The sequence below is a fragment of the Callorhinchus milii genome, unplaced genomic scaffold (genome assembly GCF_018977255.1).
Source record: "Callorhinchus milii isolate IMCB2004 unplaced genomic scaffold, IMCB_Cmil_1.0 Scaffold1, whole genome shotgun sequence".
Classification (NCBI taxonomy): Eukaryota; Metazoa; Chordata; class Chondrichthyes; order Chimaeriformes; family Callorhinchidae; genus Callorhinchus; species Callorhinchus milii.
In genome coordinates this window covers 73,322,989-73,347,684 of record NW_024704742.1, presented here as the reverse complement: position 1 = coordinate 73,347,684, position 24,696 = coordinate 73,322,989, and the positions used below count along the sequence as shown (strand labels likewise).

General features: G+C 41.7%; 1 protein-coding gene across 3 annotated transcripts in view; it reads right to left on the bottom strand.

Annotated features, from left to right (window-relative positions):
• Window positions 1-24,696, bottom strand: part of LOC103177725 (clathrin light chain A) — a 46,170-nt gene that overhangs the window by 14,308 nt on the left and 7,166 nt on the right. For all 3 annotated transcript variants that reach the window (XM_042338871.1, XM_042338918.1, XM_042338935.1), the window contains exons 2-4: window positions 20,211-20,254; window positions 8,662-8,773; window positions 1,394-1,505 (exon numbers count right to left, since the gene is read on the bottom strand). In XM_042338871.1, coding sequence (XP_042194805.1) covers window positions 1,394-1,505; window positions 8,662-8,773; window positions 20,211-20,254 — 268 coding nt within the window. The remainder of the gene's footprint in view (window positions 1-1,393; window positions 1,506-8,661; window positions 8,774-20,210; window positions 20,255-24,696) is intronic.

Genomic DNA, 24,696 nt, shown 5'->3' with positions numbered 1-24,696 from the left:
TTGGCATGGATACTGCGGTTAAAAACAATCTGAGTCCACTGACACCATTGGCTGCACATTTTGTTCTAAAGCTGTTTGGCAAGCATTGTCTTGGTGAAGATTTGAAGTTATATAAATCACCCAGAGATGAAACTGTTCTTTGATTTTTCTAAAGTAAGTTGAATTTAGAAAAATTGGTGTTGCATTTATTTGTTCAGCGAGTTTTCTTGCTATTTCTGTTGAGACTCCTTTGTAATGCTGTTACTTTCCAAAGAATAAAAATGCTTCACATTTTTAGCCTTTAGTCAATTGTCTTAAAATTTAAGATCATGGAGGATTGTATTATAATGATAATACTTGCATTTGATATAGCACCTTATCAAGTTGAAACACACTTCAAAGTAATTATTTTTGCCCTCCATAGTTTCGTCCACAAAATATAGTCAATTCACTTTACAGTAAATTCTGTGAAGCACTTTGAGATGTCTCGAAGACATGATAAGGTGCTATATCAAATGCAAGAATTATTATTATTATTACTGTTAAGTGTAGTGACTATGTATTTTGTAGGTGAATCCGGCAGCCAATTGGCACTCAGCAGTGACCCACGAACATCCAGGATGTGGATCACCAATTTAACTGGAGGATTGTTGGCCAGGAACAGGATAGAGTGCCAGAAGCATAAATAGTTCCATGGGATCTTTAATGTCCTTAAATGTGCATTGCCCAGAAAGCTGTAGAGGCAGAAGCAGATTTCAACAGAAGATGGACATATAGTTCAGAAATAAGGAAATTAAGGAGCACAGAGAGAAGGCTGGGAAATCTAGGCCACTAGGCATGGAAATTTCCCTGTGCCTGGAACGTAGTCAAGACATTCTCCCCAGAAAGACTCCCCAGCATCGTACCTTACTAATTTCATTAAGTGTTTGTCACACGTTGGCAAGAACAAAGGCTTGGGGATCCTAGAGTACATAGGAATGGGGTATTGCTTGAGTTTAACCAGCTACAACCCACCCGGGAAGCGAACCCCAGTCCCCTCGATTGCGAGAACCAACCGCTATGGGTTTCCACAAGCAGCAATGAGCTGAACAATGAATCCATTTTTTGGAAGAGGGACATGTATCAGCCAGACACTGGGGTATAGCCCTCTTGTGTGCAAAATACTATTATGGGATCTTTGACATCCACATGAACTGTTACAATAGGAAGGTGAGGCCTCATTTTAACATCTCTCATCCCCAGAGGATGTGCCTCCATCAAGAGAGCACAGGCCATAGGTCTTAGAATATAAATCTGGCATGGGACTCAAATCTCCAAACCTTGAGCTATGCCAACTGAGCCAAACTGACACTGATTATGAGCTAAGACATCAGGTAGGGCAACTATTCCAAGTTTCTGAAACATGTATGAGTACCTGTTGTTGGTTTTTGTTTCTTCGATCTGTTCTTCCTGTTGTGTATACCAGTCTTCCAGCTCTTTCTTAGCCTTCTCTCTCCACTCAATTTCTGCTTTACAAGAGTTGGCATCTGAGGATTTGAAAGAGGCAAATAAATACTTCTATTAGACAGGAGTTTATTGAGCAATATTTTCTGAAACCTGGAAGTATAGAATTGTGGAAAAATAGAAACACAGGCACATGGAAAAGTAGAAATCAAGTAATATAAAAATAATGGACATAGATACATGCAAACGCATACCATAGAAACTGAGGAACATAGAAACATGGGAACATAAACACACAGGAACACAGACCCCAAAATCCATCTAGATTAGGTACTATGGTGATAGGTTATATACCTGATCTTTTCTAAAATTTATGAAAAATTAAACAATTTGATGATGTTAAAAAAATAATAATCCTTGCATTTGATATACACCTTATCATCTCGCTTCACTGGGTATACTGTAAAGTGGATTGACTGTGTATTTTGTGGGGGAAATGTGGCAGCCAGTTGGGCACAGCAATGTCGCACAAATAGCCATGGTGTGAGTGACAAATTTTATTTGTGGGTTGTTGGCAAGGACTCCCTTCTCTTTTTGAATAGAGCCACGGCATCTTTAATATCCACCCGAAAAGGCAACATCTGCATCAATGTAACACAACCTCAGCACTGCATTGGAGTGTCAGATTGGTCTACGTAATTCCAATTCCCAATGTGGGGCTTGTCTGAGATGAGAGTGCTACCACTGTGTCAGGCAGAAAGTTTTAATATATTTTTCATACACATTAACCTTCCCTCCCTAATCTCAAACTCACTGAAACTGTACGAACTTTGGCATCCGGTTCAAACCCCTGCTATTCTTCCGACCCCAAATGCGGTCCCTGAACAGGACTGCCTTCCTCCATTTCTGCCACATTGCCCGCCTTCACCCCATTTTACTTCAAACACTATTAAATTCATGCTTTCTTTACCACCCGCCTGAATTTTGGCAATGTACTCCTCAGTTCAACAACAAACAATAAAAACAAATGATCAAAAAAGGTCCAAATTATCAAAAAAAACTCTGCCACTCGTGTCCTCACCAGTACCAGGTTCCTCACCCCCATCATCCCACTTCCTTCCAGCCTCCACTAGCTGCCTGTGCAGAACGCATCAATTTCAAGATCCTCATTCTCACTTGAATATGGGACATAACATTTGGTGTAGGATACAATGACCTGTGTGATTGGCACTTTCTCTACGTAATAATGGAAATGTTTCATAAGCGTTTATGTTTCTGAACTGGATATTTGATCAGGCTCTAAGATACCTCCCTATGAGAAGAGTGCTAAGTTATTGTTCTGAAAATTTTCTAAAATTTCTAAAATGTGGAGTCCTGTAGCTCAGTGGTTAGAGCACTCGCTTTGCAAGTGAGAGACTCAAGTTCAATTCCAGGCAGGGAGAAACCTTGGGCAAGTTTCCTTACTCCACACGCCTAATAATAATCCCTCCAAAAAAACCAAAGACAATAATAAATTGGTCATTTTCAATCTACGACTGTTTGTGGGACATTGCTGTGCGCAATTGGCTGACGCGTTCACCCACAAATATACAGTCAATTGACTTTACAGTGTGTTCTGTGAAGCGCTTTGGGATGTCCTCCCGACATGAAAACCGCTATATCAAATGCAAGGATTATTATTATTATTATTATTATTATAAAATGCTTCTAAAATAAAATATTATTCAGGGTCTACTTGGAGCTGAACTGGCTCCAAGGTGTCATGTCTGGCAACAGAATTTCAGAATCGAGCCAGCTCTCTATGGCGGTCTCGGTAATCTGGTTCCTGAGCCAGGCAGGTCTGCAGTATTCATAGAACCGTACAGTACAAAAAGAGGCCATTCGGCCCATCGAGTTTGTGCCGGCTTTTTCAATAGAGCAATTAATGTCAATCCCACTCCCCAGCGCCTTCCCCATAACCCTGCAAACCCGTACTCCTCAAATACCCGTCCACCGCATTTTTAAAATAGTTATCGAATCGGCCTCGACCACCCTTTCAGGCAATGCGTTCCAGATTCGAACAACTCGCTGCATGAAAACATTTCTTCTCCCCTCTGCTTCTTTTAGAGACTATTTTGAATCTGTGACCTGAGTCACCGACACACCCACCAGTGGAAACAGTTTTTCCCTTTCTAACCTATCAAATTCCCTCATGATTTTGAAGACCTCTGTTAGGTCTCCTCGTAACCTTCTCTGCTCCAATGAGAATAATCCCAGTCTCTCGTGCCTTTCCCCATAATCAAGGTCCCTCATTCCTGGTACCATCCTCATAAATCTCCTCTACATCCTTTCCAATGCCGTAACATTGTTAGCATAAGGGTGCAGAATTAACATACTAACAATGGGTCAAAAGGGATGAGAGGTCATGGAACATATGGAGTCAGCACAAGGAAAGAGGTTTGAAGGAAACGTGATTGGAGATGTTATACTCTCATCCCAATCCCTCTATACCGTCCTCCAATCTCTTATCAGTTGTTAATAACCGGTTGTAAACGACTGATAAGAGATTGGAGGAAGGTATAGAGGGATTGGGATGAGAGTATAAAGTATAAAGAGTATAAAGAACAAAGAAGGAAAAACAGAAGGAAAAGATCGGAGGAGCACGAGGGAAGACTTGATGGAAGATCAAAAAGCTTGAATACCCAAACAAGACAGATTGGAACCTCGGCTGCTGAACGTCCCGACCCGCGGTGGTATTGCTTTATTGTAATCCCTCCATGGTGTAACTTTATGGAACTAGTAAAGTTTGGCTTAACAGATTTTGCCTAAACGGAATGCTGGGTGACCTTTCTTGATATCCAACAACATCCTTCCTGTAGTGTGGTGCCCAGGTTATTCTAGTGACCTCTGATGACAGCAGATCACTCATTGGCAGGACTTGGCAGGAAGGGCAGACCAGTCACTGGGGGCAGGGAGTCATCCCACTCAGCTCATGTTAACCCTGCAAGCCAAAGCCTTAACAGGTAGGGTGGTCGTCATTGGAAAAGCAGCAGGAAAGCTTGCTTGACAGTAATATCAATGGCAAGCTATGCAGTTTTAGCTGGTTAAGAGCTAACTCACACTCTAGAATCCTCAAGCCTTGGCTCTTACCAACCTGTGCCTAAAACTTTCCGGAATAAGGTAAGCAGGATGCGGTCCTCCAGGGAGAGAGTACGGATTCCGTTCTAACAATCTATCTGGGATTTCCATGTTTTGGTGGGATGTATGGAAATCTCAGCTTAGTTTCTGCATGTGTCAGATTCCCAGCTGACAACAATAAAATGTTAAAAGTAAAATGGAAACAGAAACAAAGGAACATGGAAACTCAGAACCAAGAATAGAATGGAGTAGCTCAATTTAAACTCTACAAGGATTAGCTTGGGTAAAATATTAACAACAAAGGCCTATAAAGTTATCTGAAACAGTGAGTCATGTTCTGTCAATTCAAATTGTGCAAGTTGTTATCGATAATAAGACATATCAGTTGGTGCAGCATACAATTACGTGTTTGATTAGAAGTTCCTCAAGGTAATAATGTTTGACACTAATCAAACATAAAAGATTAACAGAAGGTACATTCATCCAAGCTCAATAAGCTTCTCACAGTGTTAGAATTTACACTTTTTGTATAATGTTAGAATCATAATAGATGTTGCGAACGGGTTAACTTTTAAGTTAAGTGTGTGGGGGGGCAACTGGACTGAAACTCATGAGTTTCCCAGGATCACGCGAGTGTCTCAAGGATAAGATGTGTACTACCGCCGTGCAAGTACACAAGATAACAGACTGTCTCAAGGACAATGTGTTTGTGTGTGTGAGGCACGTACACTCCATGAGATGTTCACTTGAACCCAGCATGATTTTGGCCAGGTGACCTAATGTCCGCACCATGATTGGATGGACACAAGCTTAAGACACCGTGCCAGACCAAGATCGGGGCGCGCCCAGGACAGTACCTACCGTGGATGGAAGACTGAGAGCTAGAAGGCAGAAGTAGACGACCACAAGGAGGGATTACGCGGTACTATTCTGTTAGTGAATCTATTGATTGTGCTTACTTGTCCACGCCCATCGGGAACTTGGACGGATCCTGGAGTTTAATAAACACCACTCTGGTTGCAAACAGTGGTTGTGTTTAATTGGAACTCGAAAAGGTTTTTCCTTAACAACAGGTCGAGAGGGGTGGAGGGAATGAGGGTGAGGAGGGAGACTGACCGAAGGCACAGGCAAAGAGGAAGATCTTGAGACAGGCCCTGAAGGAGTCAAAGGAGGGGCTCCAAGATGGAGAAGGTCAGGGCAGAAAGGCTGAAGGCTAGACCCCGATGGTGAGGTGGGCAGGGTAGGGGACATGGACCAGACCACTGCTCGCCAAGCGAAGGGAGCAGACAGGTAACATTTTAGCAGGTCACAAAGGTCATGATGATAATAATAATAATAATTGCATTTGATATTTGATAGAAACTAGAGACATGTCAAAGCGCTTCACAGAATATATTGTAAAGTGAATTGGCTGGTACTTTATGGTTGAATTACAACAGCCAATTGTGCACAGCAGTGTCCCACAAACAGTCGTGGATTGAGTGACCACATTTTTGGGGTAAGGGAAGGATTATTACACCCGGAAAGTGATCCACCATTTGACTAACAATCTAGTTCTTACTTACTGCTAGGTAAACATAGATAAGGAAACTTGCCTAAGGCTTCGTCCCGCCCGGGAATCAAACCCGGGTCATCTTGATTGCGAGGAGAACACGACAACGACTATGCTATAGGTCTCTACAATTTTGTGTAAAAAGGACTGCGTTTTTCAACTTATAATGCAGTGCTGCATAGAGTGCTGTGCTTGTTTTAGGCTCAGTGCAGTGTACTCATATTTTGCATGTTTATCAATTTGAGATAATTACTTTATTTACAAGAATAAAATATTTTTCAAACCATGAATGTTATATCTACTGATATTTCAGAGTTCTACCCTTTGATTCCAAAGTATGTGTAACAATGAGGTTCTGTTACCGCATTATATTGCTGACATATTCAAATCCCTCCACTCCTCTGCACCCCCCTACCTCTCTGACGTCCTCTCTCCTCAAAACAGTACCCGGGATCCGTTACTGTGAAGCCCTCTGAGACACTGTCCAGCGTGGAGGGCGCTATATAAATCCAAGTTGTTGTTGTTATATTGTTGAGCCTAAACTTCCCGACAAACTTCATATAGTGTGTGTCTAAAAAGTATATCCACATCAATGACAAAAAAAGTAAATGTCAGTTTTATGAAGTTGATAGTCAATTAAGGCAACATTTTAGGTAGGGGGAGCAAAACCATGGATGGCTTTAAAAGTGAGGGGGGTGAGGATCTTGAACTCGATCCTCTGGGGGTGGGGAGCCAGGGAACCAGGTGAGGTTGGGGGCAATCACCTCACGGAGCTTGGTGCGGGAGAGGACATGAGTAGCAGAGTTCTCAATAATCTGCAGCTTGTGGAGGGAAGAGCAGGGAGTTAGCACAGTCAAGCTTAGATGTGATGAAAGCATTGGTGAGTATCTCTGCGTCCTGAGGGAAGAGCTAGCGGCGGAGGGTGGGAGCAAGTTGCAGAGGTTGGAGAAGGCAGAACAGGTACTGGCACAGATGTGGGGTTTAAAAGATGATTGAGGATCAGACACCAAGGTTCCTTACTGGCTCAGTGAGGTGGACTAGGTATAGTGTGCCTCCTGACGTGAAAGGCACAATACTCCTTGGAGCTGAACTGCCCTGCGCTCCTGCTCTTGATGTTACCAAATAAGCAGAATTCCAGATAAGTTCAATGATGAATATATAGGTGATCTCACAAAATACAGAGAAACTATTTCCCTGGTGGCAGAATCCAGAACAATGGGGCATAATCTTAAAATAAGAGCTAGGCCATTTAGGAGTGAAATCAGGAGGCAGATTTTCATCCAAAGGGTAGGGGAAATAAATTTTAACCACTGAGCCACAGGACTCCACAAATCTGGAACTCTCTCCCCTAAACGACTGTGAATGTTAGATCCATTCAAATTTTCAAAGACTGAGGTGGATAGATTTTTACTTGTTTGGTCAGGGATCAAGGGATATGGGGCAAACAACAACAACTACAACAAAATTACACTTGTAAAGCGCCTTTCATGTCGGGAGGATGTCCCAAGGCGCTGGACAGACTGAGTTACGGACCTGACCTGGGGGAAACAGGGAAATCAAAAGCACGGTCAAAGAAGAGCGTCTTGAGATGGGTCTTGAAGGTGGCAAGGCAGAGGGACTGCGCGATGGAGTTCCAGAGGGTGGAGGCAGAGTTGCAGAAGGCCTGCCCGCCAATAGTAGGGTGAGCAAGGCGGGGAACGTGAAGCAGACCGGAGCCCACTGAACGGAGGGAGCAAACAGGATGGTAGGAGTTTAGGAGGTTACAGGGGTAGGGGGGAGCAAGACCACGGAGGTCTTTGAAAGTGAGGGCCAGGAACTTGAACTGTATCCTCTGTGTGATGGGAAGCCAGTGGAGTCGGGTGAGGATGGGGGTGATAGGGTCACGGAGCCTAGTGCGGGAGAGGACATGGGCTGCAGAGTTCTGGATGACCTGCAGCCTATGGAGGGAGGAGTTGGGGAGGCCGACAAGCAATGAGTTTGCATAGTCGAGCCTCGTTGTAATGAAAGTATGTATGAGGTTCTCAGCGGCCTGTGGTGTGAGACAGTGTCAGAGACAGGTCTTGTTGCGGAAGTAGGGAAGACAGAGCAGGTCATGGGCAGATGTAGGATAGAAAGGATAGTTGAGGGTCAAACAAGACCCCACGGTTCCGGACTGGCTCAGTGAGGTGGAGTGTGCAGCCATGGATGGTGATGCTGTCAGCGCCTGAGGTGTGGAAAGTCTGATAAGAGCCAATCAGGAGAGCCTCGGTCTTGTTGACATTCAACTGAAGAAAGTTGATGTCTGACAGAGAGCCAACTTTCTTCAGTTGAACGTGAACGTGTGTAAATTGCCCCCATGTCTGCGGATGATGTCACTAAGAGGGAGCATATAGATCTGACATCATCCGCAGACATGGGGTCTATCTGATATATAGATATAGACCCACAAAGGCGGGTAATTGGAGTTACAGATCAGGCATGATAGAATGGCGGAACAGGCTCAAGGGGCTGAATGGCTTACTCCTGTTCCTATGTTCCTAAAATGAATGTTCACAGAATTTTTAAACTGGATTCATGACTGGAACACTCACCTAACTCCTCCAAATGCTTTATTTGTTCCTCTCTCCATTTGCGAATAATGTCTGGCTCCTGGTTCTGCTGATCTACCTGTGAAATGGCTGCATAGGCATCAGCGTCATTCTCCTATGGAAACAAATTTGGAAAATGTATCATTGTATTTGTTCTGACAACAAGGGCTCTACAAACTCTATGTTAATCCTTATTGTTAATTATGTCTGCTCACATCCTATGGTATTATAAAAGCTGCAAAAAGTACTTTCTTCAACTCACTGATGCTTTCAGATACCCCAAGGTAACAATACAAGAGAGCATGCCTGAGCAAAGCAATGCAATTTTAGGACAAACACCATGAGATATTTCTGTACACAGATGGTAACTAACAGCTGAAACTTTACCAGGAAGGTATTTGAGACTAGGACACTGCATTCTTTTAAGAAGCTGATCAATTGGGAGTCATGTGGGTTTGCAAAGGACGGGTCATGTCTGCCAGAGCTCTGGGAGGTTATCCTATATGAAAGGTGCAATAAGTGCAAGTTGTTGACTCACATACTTCAATTATTTGATGTAATCTCAAGGTGGTAGATGGAGGCAAGAGGGGCAGGGCAGTATATGCCATCGAGGCAGATTTCCAGAAGGTGTTCACTCAAATGGCAACTTCTATAGGCTTAGCATTTCAAGGGAACAGCTGGACAAGTAATTAGGTAAGTAAGGGAGGTTCGAAGGAATTACCTATAATAACCATATGCAAATAAAACAATCCAAAGATAAGCTTCCTGATTTTGTGACTGTAAAGATAATCCAACCCTTTCATATAGCAACTTTCACATTCAGACTTTGGAACAATAATTACCTTCTAAGTAAAGAAAACCTGCCTGATGTCTGTCTTGAAATTGCCTTTCACAACTCTAAACCTCTGTTCTCTTGTCTTGATGTATTTTAAAGTATTGTTTGGGGATTAACCTATTCCGCCGCTACCTCCCAGGTCAAAATCCTTGATGGTCCAATGCCTTGGGATGTGAAAGGCGCTATCCAAATGTAATGTGTTGTTGATGTTGTTTCCTTTGTCAATCCCAATTAAAATTTTATAAGGTCTCCCAGAGTCATCTTTTCTAGAGTCCTACCCTGTCTAACTCATAGTTGCTCTCTTCTGCTCTACCTTTAGATAACAACAGTAGTACTGACAATACAGGAACAACAACACGTATCCAGGTACTGTTTTGTACTCCAGACCAGACAGTAGACCTGGGATCACACCTTGACATACATTGGAGAGATCACAGAACTATCACACAGAATCACAGAGTGATTCCTGGAAACCCAACATAAACACTCAGCCCTTAGCCCACACCTCACTTGTACTGTCTAACCTGACTTCTGTGTTTCAAACAGGCCAACCACTACTATTGCTACTACTTCTCTACCTAGCAGACAGAACCGAAAACATGATACCCAGTCACTACTCCTCCTCTTTTACTTTCAATAGTCACTTTCTTACTGGAGGTAAATTCCCTCACCCCTGTATACTATACATAGATACAGTAGAATCGATATTGATTCCACTGGGAAGTGTGCTGACCCTCTACACAACTCCAACTATGTCAAAGTTACATCTTTCTTTTATGCGTTTCTAACTTCACCTCCCCTTGTCACAGAGACAGACAGCCCCCACCCTTCGCAGGCTGCTAGCGATCTTTGAGCAGGCTCTTTTCGCATTGGAAAATATCTGATAAGGAGAAAGATATGGGCAACTTTTGAGCCTGCCTGATTCTCTGCTTGAGATAGGCAGGTGTCTGTCTGTAGCCTTTTCTTTCTCTGGTCCATTGTTCTTACATTTCTGCTCAAGGACTCGATTACTCATTATCTCAGAGGAGTCAACATCTTCTCAGGGAAATATGAAATGTAATCAGAAGCTAACCTCAACCGCTCCATCAGAGCTACATTTAACCCCTGCTAAGCTAATCATTCTATCAAACAAACCTTATTAAAGAATTATGGGTAGGTTACATTCTAAATGCATGTACAGATTAATTAAAAGCCTTAAAAAAACATTAAAGACCACAAATATAATCTTATAATGGGTTCCAGCTTTCTCCAGCTGAATATGGAGTCCTGTAGCTCGGTGGTTAGAGGACTCACCTCGCAAGCTAGAGGGCCTGGGTTTGATTCCCAGCAGGGCAAAATGTTGGGTAAGTTTCCTTACTCCGCATGCCTCTATTTACCTAGTAGTAAGTAGGAAACTGGTTGTCAGTTGATTGGTGGATTACTTTTCTGAGGATAATCATTCCTTAAAAAAATAATAATTGGTCACTCAGTCCACGACTGTTTGTGGGATACTGCTATTCGTAACTGGCTGCCATGTTTTGGCCACAAAAGGCTCTCCCTCACCTAAGCATCATCAGCCACCTCCTCTACCTCTACTTCTCCCTCCAAGCTGCCAATGCCCTTATTCATGTCTTCATCACATCTAAGCAAGATTTTTTCAACACCCTACACGCCAGACTCCCCAGCTCCTCGCTGAACCTTGTGAAACCCTATCACCTTGGTAATTCTCTCCACCCAACAAACATCTGCCTGCTTCATGCCCCCTACCTGACCCAACCAAATATTGGTCAGTGATCTTACAGCAATGTAGCTCCTGTTCTTAGAAATTCCATCCTGGAGTCCCTCCCTCCATATCACCACCTTCCAGCCTCCCTTTAGAGGCTACCTTAAGAAATTTGTTTTTGACTATGCATTTGATCCCCTTTCTTCCCTACTTTCCCCAGCTCTCCCCACCCTCCCCTACCAATGGCTTTCATTTGCTCTGTGAAATAGGTTGAGACATCCTCAAATGTGAAAGGTGCTCTAGTGTAAAATTGTTGTTGAGAAGACGAGAAGATTGGGGCAGATGGATTGTAGGTATGATCTCCAGTGTCTGAGGAATGAGTTATGAGCAATGACTAGACAAGCTAGAGTTCTTAGTTTTGAGAGATGCCAACTTAGAGGGGACCTCCTCAAGGCATATAAAAAATTAAATTAAATTACTGAAAAAGTAAACTCAGAACAATAGGGCCTTCTTTATCCAAACTCATCTTGTGACTGAAAGTTGAAGAAGTTGCTTGAAGGATTGGGACACCAGAATTCTGAGAGGTTTCAGAAGCCATGAATCACAAATCTCCTGGAATTCTTTTAGTAGATGGTTGAACTAGTTGGTGAAGGCGATCCAATTTATTTAATGTTCAACATGGACAATTTAGAACATGGGGACAAAGGATCAAGCTCAGAAGACGGGAGGCAAACAGACAGCTCAGGTTTACATTTAATGGGAAATATTTAGAAAGATGACCCATGGAGTCAGTGGAGCCAAATTGGTAAATAAACTCAAGAGGGAATTAGAGTGAATTAACTATTGGGTGAAGATATCTAATAAAAAGCCAATGGGTAAAATGACCAGGAGTTTCCGATCCTTTTTTAAGATTTACAATTTTGTATTCTTGAATTTTTCAAAAACAGTAACTGCAAATTGAAAATTCCAATTAATCCAGCAAATCTGGGTTTGTGAACTCACACATTGGACTCGAGGGATAGCAATGAAAAATTGTAACCACAGATTGGAACTTATCCTGGAGATACAAATGTACAAATCAGATGCTGCAATCAACCCTTTGCTTAATTTCATGAATGGTTAATTTAGTTCAACCTGTTAGATTATAGAAGTTGTAGTCTAATAATAATGAACATTAAACAAATGTAGAATGGAGAAAGTACTGACAGTCATGGGATAGGACACATCTGGTTTTCTCTGTTTCTGAAAGAATAACAAGACAGCTTTGGAAAAGGGCAGAAGGTCACCTCTTATCATAAATAACAAGAAGCCCACAGAGGTAACGGTCCAAGGTACCGGTCGACACAGGATCTTGACTGAGCAATAAGTTGCTAGATTCTGACAGGGCCAACCGACAGAAGGCAACCCTCAAGAATAGCAGCTAACGAGCAAGTTGTTTAAACCAGAGGACCTCGGTACCATCCCAGGATACTGATAAGAAATAACCAGTCACTTAAAAGGAATATACTAATGATCCCACACAACAAAATAACAAGCACCAGATATAGCCCTAAACTGATCGATCTCCTATCTCATATAGGACAAAGGGAAGACCTCGTGGAGACTCAGATTAACCTGAGTACGTGACTGTATCAGAAGTGGGTAGAGGGGCCTTAGGAAGGACACTTGGAGAAAGGGTATAATATGGCACTCTAGGTGAGAACGGTTAGAAGAACAGGAAGGCTCCAGAGAGAGAGAGAGACCAGTGTGGTGAAATCTAAGAATCACAAGGAAGGTGTTCCATGACGTTGTGTGACTGTCTTCAAAGACTGGTAGTATAATTTGTTAGACATTTGTAGTAACTTGTTAATGCATGTTATGTTCACTCTGTTCATAATAAACCTTGCTACACCATATTTGGATTGTCGGGTCATATATCGAACTACGGGATCGGAAATCCCAACAAACCATACATACACAATTGTTTTCAAAAGGTAATCCTTTCTGTCTCACAACAACTACACCCAAAACAATGGAAACATGAGAGCAAGTACAAGATATTTCATGGCTATTTTTTGGGTGTTGCTGTGCACCGGTTCCCTGCCCCATAAGGTGCATAGCCACAGTCACTTTACATGAATCCTTTGAAGGTCACTGTATCAAAATCAAGGATTATTTTTAAAAATAGAGTTGGTTTTAATCATGAAATTAGTTGTGAAATTTAATGTAAAAAAATCAAGACAATTTAAACACATTTCAAGAGTTGTTGTAATAATAATAATTATGGTCCTTGCAAATGATATGTACCTTATCATAATCATTTATAGTGATGGTACTGTTGGGATTTCCGATCCACAGGTTTGAATAATGACCCGACAATCCAAAAAAGGTGTAATAGAGATTTATTGATCAGGATAATAATTACAAAACAGATGGATTAAAAGGTAACAAACTTATACTATGGGTATTCGAAATAGAAGAAGTCTGGTGCCAGCCATACAGCGCAAACATGATAATTCACAATTGATCAAATGAGCAACGTGTGCAATGCCTGAGTACGTGGCCGGCCTCTGATTGGCGGAACTAAGGGGAAGAACCCTTAGGCTGTATGGTTTAACTAACCTAGCATTAAGCAAGGTAAGTAGCAGATCCAGCCAAGTGAAGACGTGCAGGGGCTGATAAAGCTGACTGCTCCAAAACCGGTAGTATAAGTTTGATACTTTTTAATCTATCTTTTTTGTATGTATTACTCTGATCAATAAATCTCTATTACACCTTTATTGGATTGTCGGGTCATGATTTGAACCTGGGGCTCGGAAATCCCAACAAATTGATTAAGGATCCCTGAGTGGTGCAATGGGACTGGTAGAGGTGGTTTATCGAACTACGCGTACTAACCCTCGAGGGGGGTAACTGCTAGTTATGAGGAGAATTGCCCGCTTACTGACCCCGAGTGTGAGGCTGTAGCCCAGGAACTGGGAGTCATTCAAACTCAGTACGACTTAGAACATTTTTGTACAAAGCCATCCTGAGTTGAGTGATCAGGATACGAAAAGAGTGGTTTTGATGGCAACAGTTTTAAAGGTTAAGGGACAATGGGAGCGCCGATATTTGGTGCAGCTACAACAGCACAAAGAACGGTTGATGCCATTAAGGCGATACTCGGGGTAGCAAGTTTTGATGTACATGCTCAAATTGGGAAGTGCGAGCAGCAGAAGAGAGAAAATCCAAAGATTGGCGAACAGAGGTAAAATAGTTTACATGAGCTTTCTCAGGCCACTACTCCTGTCACGACCGTATTCTGGGATATTGCCAACTACAAAAATTAAAATTACAACCCTGGGTTAAGACAGCTTTAGGAGTAGCTGTGAACGGAGACACTCCATGGGGGAAAATAATAGATAAAGTCATGCAGGCGTGGAGGCAGTCTCAGCTCGTGCAGGCTGATCCCGGACTGAGTAAGGTAAAGAAAGAAGTCTGTGAGGTCGAGGGACCCTTCCCAAATTAGTGGACTATTAGGGGAAGAGGCAGACCTTACGGAGGACAAGGAGGAGGGGTAGTAATTGGAGTAATGCCTCTAGCGAATTCTATGAATGTAGGGTAGAGGGCACTTTGCTTGTGATTGTCTGAGCGAGCCACAACCAGGATCTAAATCAAATTGAAAATTTCCCTTATGTTACCTCTAAACCTTCACCCACGGACCAAAAATTGGATTGATTGCATTAGTAACTCTCCAGCAGGCGACTGGAAGCAGTCCTCAAATCAGTAAAACCTCCAGTTCCTTACCCTTAAAAGCTACTGTAAAACCACAGGCAGCTATGGCCAGGGAATCTAGACAGGGTGAGCCTGTGTCACATATACAGTGTCACAAAAAGGTACTGCAGTTGGAGGAACAACTTAAATGTATAAGAGAGATGTTAGAACGAGCTAAACACAAATCTGAGAAGTTTAACTCAGAACGAGATGAAGCAAGAAAAGAAATTGATAGAATTAAACATGAGAAAGATGAAGAAGTGGACAGACTTAAAGCACAACTAGCAGTCTTAGTGGCAAAAAAAAATGAAAAAGTGCAGGAGAACAAGGGTTCACCACAAGGTTTAAAAGACAAAACAGGACAAATTAATTCTGCAGGTAAAAGAAGGTAAAGGGATGAACTCAAATCCAATGACAAAACTACCAATAACGAAGGATTGTAAAGGTGAAACTAAGAAAGATAATAAAGAGTCAAATTTGGAAGAAATATTGGGACAAATGGTTACTTCTGAATTTGAAAGATTACAGAAGGAATTAAAGGCAACGAGACAATTGATTGAGCAACATATAGATCCTTGTGCCTCACTGATATGCCTCCAGACCAAACAGGGAGATGACTTAATGGCTAATCTGAAAGCCCTCAAACAGTTTAGTCTGCTTGATACTTGTGAGGAGTCAGGAAGGTCAAAACGTTGTTCTCTTAAATAAAGAGACTAACAAAAGTCAAGAGAGAGAGAGTAGGATGGGTTAATTGAAAAAAAACATGAGAAAATAAATTTATACAGCACAGCAACTTTAAACATCACTTACTGTAGCCGCAGTTTCAATTCACTGACTGCTCGCACTCTGGTTTGGGTAAACAAACGGACACTCACTGCTTCATGCTGATCAGCAAAGGCTGCTCAGAGAGCTTACCCTTTGGTTTCCAAATAAAGTGAAACTGTTTTTGCAGCTAATGATCATGTCCAAACTACAATTGAATCCCTGGTAAAGCTAGTAGTGCAAGTAGTTTGAGGCAGTCGCACAAATAGATCAAATTTCTATTCTCACTTCACATGATGGTCACCAACTTTACTGCAATCATATTAACCAACTAAAGTATCTAAAGAAACGGGAGATTTTCACTTTGTGATTTAGTTCCTTAAGATGCTGACAATGGCTTGTTACACCCTACGGAGGTCGCTTTCCCTCCAGCGACTTCTTCTGGGACGACTTATACTTCGCTTACTCTCCCACCCACAAAGCCGGTCTTCACATTCAATTTCAGCTCGGGGGGGAATAAGTGGACAAGTACAACCCAATCACTCGTCTACTTCACAACAGCGGCCAATACCTGCACAGAGGACAGCGTCTACATTTGCAACTGCACGGGTTTTGTATGCATCGGGTGTGGTAGAGCATGCGGTTACGGGATCGATAGGTAAACATTGTGACAGTTCAAGAAGGAGAAGTGATAGTATTAAGAATTCATTGTTCTGATTTATTTTATGTAACATTTACTTTGTCTATTCCAGTATTTTAGTAATGCTTAAAGCCAGCAGACAAGGATAGAGAGAAATTTGTTGGGATTTCCGATCCCCAGGTTCGAATCATGACCCGACAATCCAGTGAAGGTGTAATAGAGATTTATTGATCAGGGTAATACATACAAAACAGATAGATTAAAAAGTAACAAACTTATACTACCGGTTTTGGAGCAGTCAGCTTTATTAGCCCTTGCACGTCTTCACTTGGCTGGATCTGCTACCTACCTTGCTTAATGCTAGGTTAGTTAAACCATACAGCCTAAGGGTTCTTCCCCCTAGATCCCCCAATGAGGCCCGCCACGTACTCAGGCTTTGCACATGTTGCTCATTTGATCAATTGTGAATTATCTTGTCTGGCACCAGACTTCTCTTCATTTGAAGATAACAGTGCTTCTGATACAGAGCAGCTTTCGTATTGATCCTCAGTGCCTGGCAACTCTTTTCCTCCCACGGCCAGTGCATGTCTCTGATTGGGGAAAACAATTAGTAGGATTGGTAGATGTTTACAGGAGGATAGAGTTGTCGTTCTTAGTTTTGTGAAAGGGATGTATGACTACCTTGGTGTTATCAGCGTTTGACAGCCTACTCTCCTCTCAAAGCTATCTGCTATCTCACTCCGACATTACACTGACTGGTTGTTCCTGCCATTTTGACTCCTATGAACAAAGTTAGTAACTTTAATGAGAGTGAGAAAATAAGATTTTCGGCAGTAAATCCCTCCACATCTTGGCACCCCCCTATCTCTCCAAACTCCTCTGTCCTCACAGCACTACCTGCTGCCTCGACTCTACTGGCTCCGGCCTCCTCCTTGTCCCTCGAATCCTCTGCTCCACCATGCACCGCCATGCCTTTAGCCAATATGCCCCGAAGCTATGGAACTCCCTCCCTCAATTGATTCACCTTGCCCCCTCTTTCTCCACTTTCAGGTTGTGCCTGAAGACCTTCCTTTTCAACCATGCCTATGGTCATCTTCCCCCTCCCCCTGTTCGGCATTGGGCTCCACCATTGGTAAAACAAAACCAAAAACAATAATTAAATTTGTCATTTTCAATCTACGACTGTTTGTGGGACATTGCTGTGCGCAATTGGCTGCCGCGTTCGCCCACAAATATACAGTCAATTCACTTTGCAGTGTGTTCTGTGAAGCGCTTTGGGTCATCCTCCCGACGTGAAAAGCGCTATATCAAATGCAAGGATTATTATTATTATAAATGCTCTGGGACGCCGCCCAGCGTGGAGGGCACTATATAAATGCAAGCTGTTGTTACTTCATGTGATTTTAATAACTCTATTTGAATGGAAACAATGCGACCAGTTTGCGTGCAGGGCCAGGAAGACAACTAAGAAGTGAGAAAACAATGATTTGCTTGGGGTCTTTGGCCAGGCGCCAGATGAGACACCCTTCTCTTTTCGAATGTTGACATGGGATTTTTAGCACCTACCTAAGCAGGAATATGGAGCCTCGGTTAAATGTCTTGTACGAAGGATGGCACTACCGGCGTTGCAGCACTCCCCCAGTGCCGCATTGGCATGGTCAGCAAAGACTACATGAGTTTGAAATCCTTACATGAACTCTTCCACATGGTTATAAGGGCACTAAATAAAAGCATCAATTTTCTGTGTGATTTTGATGACTGCTGTGGGTTTGGAGTGCATTTGCATCTCTTATGAAATGCCTATTACTTTTCACATAACTTCCACGAATGCGAATTTATTTATGGGCACATTTTAGACTCTTGTGATTGGATCATTCTTGTGGTTGTTCACAATGGAGTATGTGTGTGGAATCTTCACTATTTATCCTCTAAAAGTTTCTCTCACTTTCATTAAAGTTTTTTCAATTTTTATGTTTGAAGCTAAAGTCTGGAGAATGAGGAAATTCAATGCTTAAGAAAGTTTTTGCTTCATTTGACCATCTCTGCTCATCCTTTTAACCTCAAACTGTTCATTGAGGGCATCCGTGCATTCGCTCATTAGCAGGTGATGGTCGGGAGGCTAGTAATTGGGGTCGTAGATAAAAGATACTCACAAGAAGAGCTTCAGAGATTACTTTTTCAGATAGAGAGTTGTTGAAATGTGGAATGACCCCCAATACACCATAAATTTACATTTTTCCACCTTTCAAATCAGGCGGATGTCCCAAGGCTCTTGACAGTCCTGGCTTGGCAGACTAGCTGGGGTTGGGAGCCAAGAGGGGAGCGGGAAGATGACCAAAGGCATGGCCAAAGAGGAAGATCTTGAGAATGACCTTAAAAAAGGTGAGGGAGGGGACAGGTCAGAGGGACTCTAGGATGGAGTTCCAGAGAGTGAGGGCAAAAATGCTAAAAGCCCCACCACCGATTATGGGACAAGCAGGGTGGGGAACATGATTCAAGCCAGTGCCTGCTGCGTAAAGGTTGCAGTCGGGTTGATATGGTTTGAGGAGGTCACAGATGGTGGGTGAGGCAAGACTGTGGAGGGATTTAAAAGTGAGGACGAGGATCTTGAATTCAATTCTCTGAGGAATGGAGGAGCCAGTAAAGCCCGGCAAGTATAGAGGTAATAGGCTCATGGAGCTTGGCATGGGAGAGGACATGAGCTGCAGAGTTCTGAATAATCTGCAGGTTGTGGAGGGAAAGTTTGGGAAGTCCGTTGAGCAGTTTTTTCTTTCTTGGTGAGCGAGGTTAGGCCTGTTCACCCCCATTAACCAAATTGACCCAAATTTTCCTCTTCGGGAATGCGGGCTGTCCCCGCAGAATAGCCCCAAACTCTTCTAGGCCCCGAATTGTCAAGGGACATTCTGGATCTGAACCAGTCTTCACAACCACCTGAGAAAGTCAGGTGACCGTATCGCCTCTCTGGCAGCATCGAGCAGAGAGTTGGCCCTGTCAAGCAAGCCTAGACATAATGAAGGCATGGATTAGCATGGACCTCTTTCTCTAAAGTCTTGTATTCAGATGACCCTCTCTTTTCTCCCTACAAACTTTATAAATGTTCCTTTTTTTTCTTTATCTCGCTTTATAATTTCCTATTGATCCATTTTACGTGTAGTAAACGAGCCCAGTCTACATTAGCTCAGGTCTCATATCCCTGAGGTTTGCCCACCTAAAGTTGTGCATGAGTTTGGTTACGTGCTTCTGCTCCAAAGTCAAACTGAATGTTATTGAGCTGTGGTCCCTGCCACCTGGTGGATCAACCAATCCTTGTCTCTGAACTGTGCCTTGGTCATTGACTGAAACAAAGTCAAGAAAGGAAAGGTCTGGGCTCCCTGACACACTGAGTCAGGAAGCACTCATGCACTACATTTACAAGCTTTGCAAGACATAGTTTTGAAGGGCATTTCTTCATTGAATGTTTCCTTACATTTCTAAATATTAAACGCTAAATCTTATCATTTACATTTTTTATCGTTCTTAACTCCTTACCTTTACCTGCCTATCCCTAAACCTCACCAAACCCGTAAACAATCTTGGGGTTAGGTTCAATCCCCAGTTAGCCTTACTATCTCACATCTGGTCCCTGACCTTAACTGTCTCACTCCACCTCCACTACATTGCCTGTCTTCTTACTTCAGCTGAAGTTCTCATTCATGCTTTCATGTTTTTGTCACCTCCAGCCTTGATTTCTACAATGCACTCCTTGCCAGTCTCCCCATCTTGTCAACAGGACTCCATGGCATAAGGCATTATACGAATTCAAGGATATTATTCTTATTGTAGTTTTATTGGTTATGATTTCAGGAAAAAATACAGTAGAGGCACATCAATGTGTAGCTTACCTGACTTGGTTCCCCATTGACAGCAGCCACTTCCTCATTTAACTCTGAAAAGAACAATGAGATTGTATGATCAATAGCAGTAAATTTCAACAATCTTACACCACTTTATCAATGCAGATATGGGATGAATGCTGATAAAGAAGGCCCCACAACCTTTGTCCTCATTCCTCCGTAATGACCTCCTCACTTTTTATCCATTACAACATCAAGCAATTTTTTGCATTAATTCAGGGTTATGGACTCTTCCCAGTGAATTTGTTCAATTTCATCTGTTTCCTAGGAGAAATTCTCTTCTCTTTTCGAACAGTGCCTTGGAACTTGAATGTCCACCTGAACAAGCAGACAGGATTAGTATTTGATCTAAAGCATGGTGTCTCCGAATATGCCGCACTCCCCCCAACACTATATTGGAGTGAGTTCAAAATCCTGAATTTGGATTGAACCAACAACATACAACTAACAACCTGCGCTTCGTCTCCAAGGGGCTAGAATGAATCGTGGCTCCTAGCTTCATTGTTCAGTCCTTTCCTGATTTCATTCCTACCTGTTCCAGTATCTTCACTTCTCCCTGCTCCATTGGCTCCCTATCTCCCAGTGGATTGAGTTCTAGTTCCTCGTTGTCACCTTTAAATCCCCCCATAGCCTCGGACCCCGCCCGATCTCTGCAGCCTCCTACAACCCTACCGTTTGGCCCACTCCTTTCGTTCAGCAAACACTGTAGACTGCTTTATGTTCTCACCGTACCTGATCCACCATTGGCAGGTGAATTTTCAGCCATTCTACTCTATGGAAATCCAACCTTCAAAACCAGGGTTATAACAAGATGAGATAGGTGCTCAGTCCTCCCACATTCACTGTACATGCATTAGCTACAAATATGCTGTCACTACTTTCACAGTAAATGCTGTGAAGCATTTTAAGACATGTTGACAGGCTTTATGGTCAACTCCATATCCTTATTCTCCCTTGCTCAGCATCCAATCCTGCCATTGTGAAGCACTCCAAGACACTATCCTGCATGAAAAGCACTATATAAATGCAAGTTGGTATTGTTGTTATACCAAATTAATGGATTATTAATATTATGATAATAAATGCTTTTGAAGCTGGATTTCTGCATTCACTTTCAAATTATTGATAAGGAAATATCAAAGTCCACACTTCGAACCAAAGTTATAATTAAGTAGTTTTAACAGGGTTATACTGCACTGTATATATTTTTTGCCTTTTAATGTTTATTAATAATTTGATAAACATTAATAACATCCCATGGAACAGTAATGGTGTTTCCCGCTACTGACATTACAATAATTTATTATTTGGATATCATTATAATATTAGTTATCCTGTGTAGCCTCCTTGTTGTGAACTTTTTCAAAGTATTAATCAAAGCTTCTCTTTTTCGCATTCTTATTTTATTTAGGACTACAGGTTGGATCCTATTTAATCAAGTTGGAAGTCCAAGTACAATATCCTGGATATTGTACCCCGTGAATTGATGGGAACTATGTTGAAGTTATAGTAAGATGTGGAGATGTCTAATCGTTTCAACCTGCAATTTATAAGCTGTGGTTTAAACTTCTGGAGACTGTGCTAACTGTGACAAATGCAAAGAGAAAGAAATGTCTGCATCAAACATTGGTCAGGAGAGTCTTGGCAGCAAGGAAAAGTGACAATTTCAGCAACACGGCACCAAAATGTTGCATCTTCAAAATGGAGCCAAGGAATGATTCCGAGCAGCATACAATAGATGTGAATTGTCAGAGTAAGTAATAAAGGAAGTTATGGATTCAAGCCCTGTGTCAGGCCTTGAAAATCATACAGTCTAAGGTGACACTCCAATGTAATGTGGGGGGCTGCTGTGTGCAATGTCAGATGTGCCATCCTTTGAATAAGACTTCAGCAAGGAGTATGTTGGAAAAGTCTAAGCAATATGTGATAAAGGTGCGAATGAGTGTTTCAGCAGCATTTGGTATGAGAACAGGACAGAAGCGGGCGGTGTGGCAGAGGTAAAGGAAAGTGGTCTTGGTGAGGGACCAGATGTGAGGGAGAAAGGAAAGCTGGGGAGTTTATTAGTTAAAAAAGCACTATGGATTGTCTTGAATGAGCTGTATCTAACTGATTCAAATTACATACCCATTAAGATTTACAAGTGGCTTGAAACTCATCTCCAAGTACATTATAAACAAATGTAAAGATACAAATATCATCTTCCTACAGATAACCTGTTTGGTCAGTTCACCGTTATTAATGCTGTACTAATATTCCCAACTCTCAGCTTTCTTTACATAGAGATCTTAAAATAAAAAGAATGTTGCTGGCTCATTTGGAAGAAATCTCATCTCTGGTCTCAGACAGTTGTGCGTTCAAGGTGTACATCAGGTAATAATAATAATCCTTGCATTTGACATAGTACCTTATCATGTCTTCAAAACATCTCAAAGCGCTGCACAGAATATACTGTAAAGTGAGGAGCAGGTATATACAACATGGAATTGTGAGGACTCAACTGGGACAGTAGAGATTTTGAAAAGCCACAAATTAGACAGAAAAATAAATCATCAGAAAACATTCCAATATAATAATAATACTTTTACAATACACTATATCCACTGCATTTCCCTTGTCTACTTGATTGGTTATATCATGAAAGAATTCAATAAAGTTAGTCAAACATGACCTCCCTTTCTTAAATCCATGCTGGCTGCTCTTAATTATATTCTGCATCTCCAGGTGGCTCCATCTTTTATTCTAGAGTCTAATATCTTGTCCATAACCAACATTAACCTGACTGGCCTGTAACTTCATCACCCTTTTTTAAAAATTGGTATTATATTGGCTTTTCTCCAGTCCTCTGGCATGATTCCTTTCTCTGCAGTTAATATATATATATATATATGTATACTAGAGCCTCAGCTATCTCCTCTCTAGTTTCCCTGAGGATTGTTGAGTGCAGTCCATCTGGGCAAGGTAACTTGTCCTCTTTAAGCTTGTGTAGTTATTTAATATGTCCCTTCTCTGTCTTATCCGTTGTGATTTTACACCCAGTCCCTTTTGTACTTACTAAATTTTCATTATCAGTTTCCTTTGTGAAAACTGAGGCAAAATATAGTATTCATTTAGTATTTGCGCCATTTCCTGATTATCTGCTGTGAGATTATCCCATTTTCCCTTAATGGTACTATTCCTACCTTAACCATTATTTTAGCTGACATATCTATGGGAACCCAGGCAAGATCAAAAATGAACGTAGCTGGGAAGCAACAACTCATTCCAGCACCTTGGAAAGGAAAGGTTGGAGATGGGGCGGTAATTGTTAAGTGCAGCGTGGAGTGTACCAGGGTTTTGTTTGAAGTTAGGCTAATATAGAGACGACGTATAATATAAGTCGTAATTCTGTTTTTTGTTTTGGTTAGCCGGGTGTATGACATACGCGGAAAACCATCACCATGCTTAAGAGTATCCAAAACACCCACACACAGAAATATAGATGTGGGGGTTGTTTTATGCATTTTCTACCATTTTCCCAAAGATAATAAAGAAACTTACTAACATACCTGTGTTTTGGATTGAGCAAAACAAAGAGGAAACAGAAAGAGAATATTACAAAACAATATAAAAAGAAATAGTAAGATGTTGTATAGGCATATTAGCAACAAAATAAATGTTTAAAGTAGGTACAGCACCATAAATAAGCTAAATTATGATTTATATGGTCTAATAAGTCTGATATTTGCAGGGTGGTTTCATTGTTTTATATTCAATTCTTGTAATTGTTGGTGATAAATGTAGAACTTACAGTGATATCTGCTCACAGATGTAGTTAGCATTTTGCTGTATGCCTCTATCTTCAGTGTGATTCTATCAAACTGTTTCTCTTTCCTGTCACCTTCAACCTGTCCTGAGTGATTTTAGTTACTTGTTGCGATCAAACTCCTCTGACAACGATCTGCTGATTGTATCGCTAGCTCTTCCCACATTTTGTGACACAATCTGGATTGTATTGCTTGTGGTCTGCTTTTCCATTTGGTAGCTGTGTAAATCCATTTAGATTTTTTTAAAAATCTATATGTGGCTGGTTTTGTTTAGATATTGATTATCACCTGTGGAGAATAACACTTAGATTTATTCCAAATATATTTTCTCATCGAAAGGTGCTTATTTTGTTAAAAATTTAAAACTCATTCTTTTACATTTACATTGGAGTCTGTAGCTCAGTGGTTAGAGCAATCGCTTTGCAAGCGAGAGACTTGGGTTTGATTCCCAGCAGGGCGAAACCTTGGGAAAGTTTCCTTACTCCACACTCCTGATAATAACAATCCCTCATAAAAACAGCAATAAATTGGTTATTAAATCCACAACTATTTGTGCTGCTTTGCGCAATTGGCTGCCGCATTTCGCCCACAAATATACAGTCAATTCACTTTACAGTCTATTCTGTGAAGCGCTTTGAGACGTCTAGAAGACGTGAAAAGCGCTATAACAA